Genomic DNA, 10,222 nt, shown 5'->3' with positions numbered 1-10,222 from the left:
TTATAGTTTTTAATTGTGGAATGGAAACTTCTTCCACATTTCTAAAAAATAACACCTCAATAACTGATACAGCCCTGGAGCATTTACAAAAGTTCAGCAGAAGTTGACTCAGTCTAAATGTGGGAACACAGGCCTCAAGGACTGTCAACTACAAAACAATATACTGAGTGAGAACTCCTGCCTGAATCAGCCATCAGTCACAACACTGCTAATTTATAAAACGTGGCATGGAAAATAGTCTCATGATGATGTAGCTGCTCCAAATACCACAAAAGTATAGTCACAAGTTACTTATCATGGGATATTTGCAAATTAATGTGGCCTGAGCAATGACCATTTACTTGAACACTAAACTGTCTCAACATAAAATGAACCAGTCTGGTACTGGTGGTTATTGTGCTGTAACGTGATTCATTGTAAACGCCTTTGAGGTAAATACATAAATAAAACTGGCTTGACTGCACAATCCATATACTCTGAATACTAATAAGATGTAATAAAACATCAGTTTTGCTGGACCATGTCCACCCACAGGACATGTGAAACTGCCTAGAGATAAATTAAACCTGAACATTCACACAAGCTGCTGGTATTCAGTATCAGTGTAGTCCTGTACCATGGTGTTGTGAAACCAGTGGTGTCACTTTCACAAACATGAACAGAAAGCAGCTCCGCTATACAATATCATGCATACATGACTCCCACCACTAGAGGTCAGTGATACCGCAATTCAATATTTTAACATGAACGTTATTTAGAGACTAAAATAGCATGTAAACATCAGGTCACATAACTGAGGTGTGTCCTCAAAGGCCCTTGACTATGGGGAAGGGTTTCACACAGTGTTGCAACTAACAGGCCTTAATAATAATAATAATAATAAATGGTGCCCATTACATGATACCAAACCCCAACGTAATGTCTTCAAAAGTGCTTTTTTTGTCAAACAGCCAAAATGATTTACACTGGACTGAAGTAGAGAAAAACATGTAAAACAACAAAATAATGGTCTTTCTTCCTTTTTTTTTCAAATTTAATTCAATGATTTAAACAACAACCATTGATAAAAAATTAAATAATTTCTCATTTCTGCACTAAATTATGCAAAAAAAAAAAAAACAACAACAAAAAAAAATTAACACACTGTGCAGGTAAAGTACTTCACAACACACACAAACACACAAACTGGAGTGTAGTATGACAACGAAAAAACATTCTCTAGTTCATCATTAATATGCCAACTATAATATATATATTTCTCTGACATATTTGGTAGAGGTATTTAATTTCTGATATCTCCAATTAATCACCAACATAATGAGAATTATATGATTATATGATATGATATTGTTCACACATTTAAGAATGCGATATTATGTGTTGAAGTGGATATTCTGGGTCAAACAAAACTTCTACACACAAACTAATAACAGACCAGAGAACCCCAGTTTTAATTGATAAATCCAGTTAGACAATCAAAAATCTTGAGTCTATAATTTATATATTACACAGCTAAGCAGTAAAACAGGCAAAACAAATCTTTATGAGAGCATCAAAAACATGTGTCCCTGCACGTTTTCAGTTTCACAGAAGCCTACATGTATAATTTATCTCCCAAAGTTTTACATTCCCTCAATAAACTATAAATAACAACAGGTTCAGTGAAACTGTGCAATGTTTTACTATGAGTTTTAGTTCTGACTGGAGAAACAGAGAGGAATACTTATTTGTTTTGTTTCTTTAAGTTTTATTACCAGGTCAGTTACATTAACTAACTACAATAGAAGACAAAGCTGTTTGACATTTACCACACATCTCTCATCACACATAGTCTCTCCACAACAAAGATGTGTGCTCCACTTTCCACCAAAGTTTTATACTGACAGGGAGAATTTCTCCTCCCAGGTCTTTCTCATCTCTCAGCAGAATTTCTCCACACAATCCTTCAGTCGGCAGGAACCATCTTTCCATCCGTCTCTCCATCTCTCATCCACACGGGAGCAGTCAAACTCAGTCTTCCCCAGCCGGACATTGATGTCATTATGGAGTCGACAGAGCCACTGAGAGAGAGCATGGCGACTGCTGGTGTCCGGCTGATTGGTTTTTAATCTGTGGAGATGAAGTCAAGTTAAGTTACAAGGCCTGATACGTGACTGTATATTAATCTAAAGGAGTACAGTGGTCTGACCTTCCTCTGAGGTCTTCTGCACATTCATCACAGGGGAAGAACTTAGAGAAGAGGTTGATGAACTGTCCCATCTCTTGCTGCTGGGGTGAAGATGGATGGTCGGGGTAATACGCTGCCATGGTGTGTAGGAAGGACCAGGTGCTACGTCCCAGCTCTTCCCTGTCCAGTGGACATTGTGGGTCTTCTCTTGGCTCTGACTCTGCAGCTTGGGACCTCCTAGAGGCAGAAAACAGATGTTTAAACATAAAGTCACACACAGCAGAGGCAGTAAGCTGGTAATTCACATAGACACAGGCAGAGTAGCAAACTGCATTATGTCTTATATTGTGGTTTAAGTTGATTTGTGGTTGTGGTCAGATATAAAAGTCAGAGTATCATTTGTATCTTTACTATCCAGTCCTACAGGCAGGGTCTAGGACATCAGTGTGAAATAAGTGTATTACATAAAATTAAATATAACTTAAAGGTGCTATATGTAAGAATGTGAAACAGCGGTGATGTTTCATTTCTGTTTTATTGCCATTGTGTGAACAGATTGTAACGTTACATATAAAATGAATTCCCTAATGCCTCTCTTTCACTTCCCTACAGTGCCAACAGTGTGTAACGCTAGCTAATGTTAGCGTAGAAATGAAGTTTATAGTCAACTGTAATAACAGTGTAACTGCTTTGGCCAATGCCCAGGATGCTCCCTCATTGAGTGCAAGCAGCAGGATGCTGACTGTAGTTCACTCAATGACCACCAGTGTCATTAATAACAAGAGTTTTCTATAGTACCTTTAAGTTATTACAAGACATTTTTTCCCCACAATTTTGTGACATTTTATAGACTATAGGATTAGTCGATTAATCGAGAAAATAATATATCAATAATGAAATCGTTACATATTCTCTGTACTTGGTTGCCAAGCGTCTCTTGCATCACATGATAAAGGCTGATTTCACAACCATGTCGTCAGACAAATTTTTGTAACAAAACTCTGTGAAGCAAAGCCGTGCGACAGTGGCAGTGAAACAAATCATCATATCAGATCATAAATCATCATCTGGTCAGGTCAAGCTTTATGACTGTAACTGTCACACTGCCACGACCTCATGTCACCTGTGCAGCAGCTGTCGCCTGTTTCTTCTGGAGCTTCATCCACGATTTAAAGTCCGTACAAGCCCTGCATGGCTTCTTTTTCACCTCCCCGGTCTGCTCCTGGTCTTTACCGGACCTGTCTTCCGGTGGTCTGCCACCGACCGCAAACGGAAAACCTTCAAACCCGGGCGGGTTGGAGGCTGATGATCCTCTCGGTCCTGTGGGCGCAGCCATGTTCGCTCTGCAGCTCTATCAGCTAGTAAACGACTGACCTGCGATACCGAGACACATCAGGTATCACACTCCCTGTGAATGGACGCATTAGCGCCATTCAATATTGTTCTGTCGTCACGAATGAGCTGCACACTTTCCAACGACCGATGTCAGTGACACGGATACATAGGACGAAAAAGTTTCGTCGGAGTGAGTTTCCTTGTTTCTCCCGGACCTTTTCCGGGCACGGAACGTGTTCCGGTTGGTGATGTCGGTAATGTGTGCATGCCGTGGAGTGTAGCTTCTGTCAAAGTGTAAATTTCTATAATTTTACAACATTTCAAACTCTTGACATTACATATGTTTTGTGCAGATACCCATTCAATGCTCAACGTGCTGACTCGCTGCTCTTGTTGCGGTTTGCCAACTGTTCAGTGCCACTGTTAGCTGGTTAGCCGGGAGGCTAACAGAGCTAACAACTGTGGAGTGACACGTTTGTATTTGTTAATTTTCCTCCCTGACAGTGTACATCAGCTGTAGCAACACCTGAAACGCCACTATGGGGATCTTGGAGAAAATCGCGGAAATAGAGAAAGAAATTTCTCGGACCCAGAAAAACAAAGGTGAGAAAGAGAGAGAGCAGTTTGAGGGCTAAATGTTAGCTACACCATGGATGAACTTGAGTCAGCTGTGTGTGTGTGTGTGCTGCCAGTGTTAAGTTACTCATTAATATCGCAAGAAGAAACACGCTAATTGACACCTCAGGCTTGATGACCGTGACCACCACAATTAAAGGAGCATCCATCTATTATCAAATTTATCTTGAGTTGAAATTTGATGTATTAAAATGACCTTTTAACTCAGCAAACCTGGCAGAATAGGCCTTTTAGTCATATTTTTCCTTTCTTTCCTCCAGCCACTGAGTACCATCTGGGTTTGCTCAAGGCCAAACTAGCCAAATACAGAGCTCAGCTTCTGGAGCCCTCCAAGTCAGCGGGGGCCAAAGGCGAGGGCTTCGATGTCATGAAATCAGGGGATGCTCGTGTTGCTCTCATTGGTTTCCCCTCTGTGGGTAAGGTACGTAATGGGTTGTGTGTTTGGATCTGTACTCTATCTCAAATACAAACAAATAACCAAACACAACCAAGCTAGCAGTCTGTGATGTGTTAAAGATATGCCATGTATTGGTCTAATATAACTGTCTGTGGGTGTCATGCAGTCCACCTTCCTCAGTTTGATGACATCCACAGCCAGTGAAGCTGCTTCCTACGAATTCACTACCCTTACCTGCATACCTGGTGTCATAGAGGTATGTGTCACACCTTCACATCAATACATATCTGTCAATTTGCAATTTTAAAACAGTGATCAACAATTTAATGTACCATTTACACTGTTATTTTTTTGCTCTCCAGTATAAAGGTGCCAACATCCAGTTGCTAGATCTGCCAGGAATCATTGAGGGTGCTGCCCAAGGTATGCTTAGCTTCCATGTTGAAACCCAAGTGTGCAGGAATTGTAGATTTGTGATGTATCTGTTTGACTGTTGTGGTTTAATTTTATCAGAATTATGACGAATGATCAACAAATTGGTAATCGCCGGCGGTTGAGCATTGCTTACATGTCAGAAATGCTGATTTCAGCAAGGATTCCTTTAGAGAAAAGACCCTGCTTACATGCCATGGTGACATGCTGACCTTTGACCCTTTTTAATAGGTAAGGGTAGAGGTCGGCAGGTCATTGCTGTTGCCAGGACAGCAGATGTCGTCATCATGATGCTGGATGCCACCAAAGGAGATGTTCAGAGGTGTGTGATGCTCTCTGTTTTTTAGTAGTAGGTCAAGAATTATGTGATTGTAATGTTTTTCATCAACTAACTCCTGCTCTTAACTTTTTTTCGTCTTTCTAGAGTCCTTCTAGAAAAAGAGTTGGAGTCGGTGGGCATCAGACTCAACAGGACGAAACCAAATATTTATTTCAAGGTACGGTTTCCATTTTCTCTTTTTATGGTCCTGTTGGCTCACATTTGGAATCAGGAGACCATGAGTATCATCAGCTAATGTCATGGAGATCTGGCTGTGTAGTTTCTGAGGTAATATGCCATGTAAAGAGTTGGTCTAGGGGAACGTTTGACCCGATGGTGGGAGTAAATAAAAATATATCACAGTTAAATTACCCTTTCAGTTGTTGTCCAGCTACCTTGCTCCATTTGTACTAGATGGACAGACCAACTGACAAAACAGTCAAAAAACAAAACCCTTAGTTTGTTTTGCAAAACATACACACAAGTTTGTCACCTTCAGAAATAAGTGCTTCAACTGTTATATTAAGCTTCGTCAAAATGTGCTTTTTTGTTTCTCTGTAGCCCAAGAAAGGTGGTGGTCTCTCCTACAACTCCACAGTTCCTCTCACCCACTGCTCAGAGAAACTTGTTCAGCTCATCCTCCACGAATACAGTATCCTTTATTCTGCCAGTGATAGAGCAGGCAGACACATGAGCATTTATTTCCCTGTCCTCGTGACTGTCTACCTCTCCCTCTCTCTCGCTGTCTCTGGGGTTCCCACCAGTAATCAAATTTGTGAAATATCATTGATTGTAGAGCTGTAGCACAGACAGGAAGATCAGGGAATAAAGCACAGAGTTAACAAATTGCTTGTTTAGGCTAGTTTATGAATTTATTTTTTATGTTAAGAACTTTTTATTCTGAACTATAAAGCAACATTCAACAACCACACAAATTAGCCAGTATGGACTCACAGTAGCTTCTATTTGATTTCTTTAACCCCATCTCCTCAGAAATCTTTAATGCAGAAGTCCTCTTCAGGGAGGACAGCACACCAGACGAGTTCATCGATGTCATTGTTGGGAACAGAGTTTACATGCCTTGCCTATATGTAAGTCAGTGCTCATCAGGAGGTTTGGTCAAAGCTTTTTACTTCTCAAATTGTAACTGAGTAGAAGCCGCTCCTTAATATTGTTTGTGTGATTTACAGGTGTACAATAAGGTGGATCAAATCTCCATTGAGGAAGTGGACCGCCTGGCTCGCAGACCTCACAGTGTTGTCATCAGGTTTGTGAATAAGAGTAGTTTTGGTCAAAAGTTGTCATCTTATTCTCTGTATTTATGTAAAGGTGTTAAACTGCTTTCTCCCTATTCTGTGCTTATTTGTACTTAAGTTGTGGGATGAAGCTGAACCTGGATTACCTTTTGGAGACGCTGTGGGAATACCTGGCTCTGATTTGCATTTATACAAAGAAAAGAGGAGGTGCGCTCACATTTGCCTTCATTCATCTCTGTAATCTCACATACATGTATACATATGTTTACAGTTACATTTTTTTCCATCAGAGCGCCCAGACTTTAATGATGCCATCATCATGAGAAGAGGAGCAACTGTAGAACATGTGGTATGTAAAACACACATATATATAGTCCTCATACAAAGACTAACCATCTTAGGATATTTATTCATACATAATAATGCATAACAACAAGAATGTATATAAACACGCCTGTTCTGCCTTCTCCCTGCAGTGCCATCGAATCCACAGAACCTTAGCCAGCCAGTTCAAATATGCCCTTGTTTGGGTAAGTTCAGGTTTTCAAAGGCAATGACCTTCTGAAAATGTACTCATTTGCTTCTTGTCCCATTAACTGTTTGAACAAACTGGTTCATGTTTACCTGTGCACAAGAGTAAATAAAAGAAGTCTGCAGATGTTAGTAATGTGGGGTGTTAGGTATGCAGTGTCTGTTGTGCTGCTAATGATGGCATTAGAGCTGCAAAGCCTGCACCGTTATGAAAGCAGAGTTCAGTGTGTTTGTGTTCAGTTCGACAAAAGAAAAGATACATATGGGAGGAAATTTTTGCCTTAAAGAAGAAGAAACTCTGGACATATACTGTAAAGTAACATCATACTGAGCTGACTCTTTGTGTTTTGTATGACTGACTGTGGTCTCATCTGCAACCACAAATATACTGGTTGTATTTCTCCCACTATGACCAATATGACCTTATCAGATTGGTCTCCAGTGTGAGACGAACATTCCTACAATTCACCAGTGAATGTGACTGTTTCTGTATACCCGTTATACACTATGCACTAATTCTAGCTGTACTTTGAGTATGCAGTCCTTTTGCACTAGAAAAAATAACAAATGCACCATATTTCTGTTATACATATTTACATTGCAAAATTTTTGAATGCAACGATTTAAATCACACAGTGATTGTGCATTGGAAATGTATGCACTCACTGCTGAGAAAATGTGACAAAATTGTGGACTGTGGTGTGAAGGCTTCAGCAACAGATAAATAACATACTGTACCATGATAAATGAGAAGCAGAGTAGTGCAGATGCAGTAGACAGAGCACATTTCATTTCCTTTTCATAAACGTAAGTATTACTGTTACTACAGTTGCATCTCTTTAACAGTTCAATTCATTCTGTCTTTCTGTGTAGTGATTACCTTTGAAACACACTGCCTCTGTTCTGGATCTGAATTGTGTTGTCCTTTGGTCCTCTAGGGAACCAGTACCAAGTACAGCCCACAGAGGGTCGGACTAACACACATCATGGAGCACGAGGACGTCATCCAGATCGTTAAGAAGTAAAACAAGCTTTTGACTGGACCAGAGGAGACTGAGCAGGAGGAGCTGAAATGAAAAAAAAAGTACTGTACAGTAGATATACAACAATGGAAAATAGCCACCATTCTTATTTTGTATATGATAATTAACAAAACAAAAAAACTGAAGAGACAGAGCAGATTTAAGTTGGTTGTGAACAGAAACTGGTGTGTTTTACCTTTTAAGATACAGAAGATACATTGATTCTGAGAGAGAAAACAGGAAAAAGTAATAAAGTCCATAAAACATTAAATAACTCCTTGTGGTTACTTTATTAAATCACTATGTTTGGTACATTTCTACTGCATCTCACCTGGATTTGAGTCACACAAACCTCGCACCCCCCACCTGTACCTGGACTCGTTTGTGGTAAGTTTTTATTTAAAATTATGCCTAGCTGCCATTTAGGAGAGGATAGACATGTGGACTTGGTTTAGTCACCTTGTGATTAAAACCTAGATCACCCCAACCCCTTTTTACCTTTATTTACAAATTCAATCATTGTCCATTTTAGCAAAAAGTGTTGAGATTAGAAAATGTGTAGGGTTAGATTAATGCAATTTGAAAGCAGACAGTTTATATTGTAGATTTTAATTATTTATCTTGTGTATGTTGGTGGTGTAGATCTCACAGTAATCTGTAACCTCATGTCACAGAAATTATATGCATAACTTTTTAGAAAGAGGTGACATTTCCTCATCTATATTGCTCTACATTCTAAATGATTCACACCAAATGATTCACTCCTTCACTCCATGTTGTAGGACATGAAATGACTACTTGAAAATACTACTTGAGGGAACAGCTACTTTATGTACTGAACACAATATGTCTACTACACTGGAAAGTCAATTCACAGAATTGGAGGCTTCAAGTTTTCAACTTTTGTGTAAGTTGCACACCATTGGCTTCCAAATGAGCTCATTTTTTAAATCATAAAATCATGCTCGTATACACATCCAAGAAACCGAGATCAAAGATGAAACCTCTCCCACTTTTGCAGATGAATATGAATAAATGAGTGTCAAAACTCTGCATGAAAATCGTGGTGCACAGTGAAGGTGAAACATCCAGTGGTGGGAGACATAGCTCACTCCTATCTTTTACTTGAGTAAAAGTAGCAATGATACAGTGGAAATACTCTGTTGCAAGTTTTGCATTTCATCAAAACTGAACTCAAGCATAAAACCACAGTATCAGTATTAATATTAATGGCCCACTGCAGAATGATGTACATTATTGAATTATATTTATTGATACATTGGTGCACGTCACCTTTATGCTGCAGCTGGTGAAGGTGAGACTCATTTTTATTATTTTCTATTCTGGTGGATAGCTTGAGAATTAATAATGATACTGTAATAATTTATTTGTTGACTATGTTCTGCATTATCAATCTGCATTTGAAAAGTGGAATTCTAGCTAGTTATCAAATAAATGTGGTGGAGTCAAAAGTACAATATCACCCTCTGAGATGTAGTGAGATAAAAGTATGAGGTAACAGAAAACTGAAGTACTCAAGTAAAGTATGAGTACTTCAAAAATACTTGAGTAAATTTACTTAGTTACAGAACTACATGTTTACCATATGGTAATCTTGTGAAATATGACTGGAGATAAGAATGGCCATTTGATATAATTTCGCATTAAAAGTACACTGCTTTACCTCACTGTAATGTTTTTTTTTTCTAACAGGGATCCTCCAGGTTAGGATCCTCCACGCCCAGATGCCTCCTCAGCTGTACAGCACGTGAGGGTCAGTCACCTCCGACCCCTCCCCACCGTCTCCATCCCTGCGGCCCAGCTGTTAGCATTGCTGTCCCCAGTGCTCCAAGGGCCGGTTGACCATTTTTCTCTCAGAAAGTATGGACTCCCAGCCAATACTCCCCATTCACTCACTCACACACACACACACACAAGCACAATAGCACCATTAAATATTCACAAGCATCTCTTTGGTCTAGGAGAGGGGGACTGAGTGGGAGGCTTTGCAAGACAGAGGAAGACAGAGAGAAGGGCTGTGGGTTCACGCCGCTGGCTTTAAAGATGCCTTAAAGATGTCTGGTCAGAGTGAGTCATGGATGGAGAGATTCTGCTTTGGAATAACTT

At 39.7% G+C, this 10,222-nt stretch overlaps 2 protein-coding genes across 2 annotated transcripts; one reads left to right on the top strand and one right to left on the bottom strand.

Moving 5' to 3' along the window:
• Positions 1-1,723: 1,723 nt before the first annotated feature.
• LOC108887065 (FAD-linked sulfhydryl oxidase ALR-like) lies at positions 1,724-3,511 on the bottom strand. The gene is made up of 4 exons (XM_018682238.2): positions 3,291-3,511; positions 2,846-2,855; positions 2,189-2,393; positions 1,724-2,109 (listed from the first exon to the last, which is right to left on the bottom strand). Exons 1-4 carry the CDS (start codon positions 3,501-3,503, stop codon positions 1,920-1,922), a joined length of 618 nt encoding a protein of 205 aa, XP_018537754.1. The 5' UTR covers positions 3,504-3,511; the 3' UTR covers positions 1,724-1,919.
• Positions 3,512-3,677: 166 nt separating this feature from the next.
• LOC108887064 (developmentally-regulated GTP-binding protein 2) lies at positions 3,678-8,369 on the top strand. The gene is made up of 14 exons (XM_018682237.2): positions 3,678-3,796; positions 4,007-4,105; positions 4,399-4,559; positions 4,702-4,791; positions 4,898-4,958; positions 5,199-5,289; positions 5,392-5,464; positions 5,848-5,938; positions 6,280-6,377; positions 6,477-6,553; positions 6,661-6,749; positions 6,833-6,891; positions 7,019-7,072; positions 8,012-8,369. The coding sequence occupies exons 2-14, from the start codon at positions 4,042-4,044 to the stop codon at positions 8,096-8,098; spliced, it is 1,095 nt and encodes a 364-aa protein (XP_018537753.1). The 5' UTR covers positions 3,678-3,796; positions 4,007-4,041; the 3' UTR covers positions 8,099-8,369.
• Positions 8,370-10,222: the final 1,853 nt, after the last annotated feature.

The sequence above is a fragment of the Lates calcarifer genome, unplaced genomic scaffold, assembly GCF_001640805.2.
Source record: "Lates calcarifer isolate ASB-BC8 unplaced genomic scaffold, TLL_Latcal_v3 _unitig_11_quiver_2677, whole genome shotgun sequence".
Lineage (NCBI taxonomy): Eukaryota > Metazoa > Chordata > Actinopteri > Centropomidae > Lates > Lates calcarifer.
The sequence above is the reverse complement of the archived record's forward strand: the minus strand, read 5'-3'. Positions and strand labels throughout refer to the sequence as shown.

Bases quoted from the DNA above. Each gene is read 5' to 3' on its own strand.
- LOC108887065 (XM_018682238.2), bottom strand. From the start codon at position 3,503: ATGGCTGCGCCCACAGGACCGAGAGGATCATCAGCCTCCAACCCGCCC. The intron at 2,110-2,188 runs GTCAGACCACTG...TCATCTCCACAG, and splicing joins GCAGAAGACCTCAGAGGAAG to ATTAAAAACCAATCAGCCGG.
- LOC108887064 (XM_018682237.2), top strand. From the start codon at position 4,042: ATGGGGATCTTGGAGAAAATCGCGGAAATAGAGAAAGAAATTTCTCGG. The intron at 4,560-4,701 runs GTACGTAATGGG...GGTGTCATGCAG, and splicing joins GTTTCCCCTCTGTGGGTAAG to TCCACCTTCCTCAGTTTGAT. The intron at 6,750-6,832 runs GTGCGCTCACAT...TTTTTCCATCAG, and splicing joins TTATACAAAGAAAAGAGGAG to AGCGCCCAGACTTTAATGAT.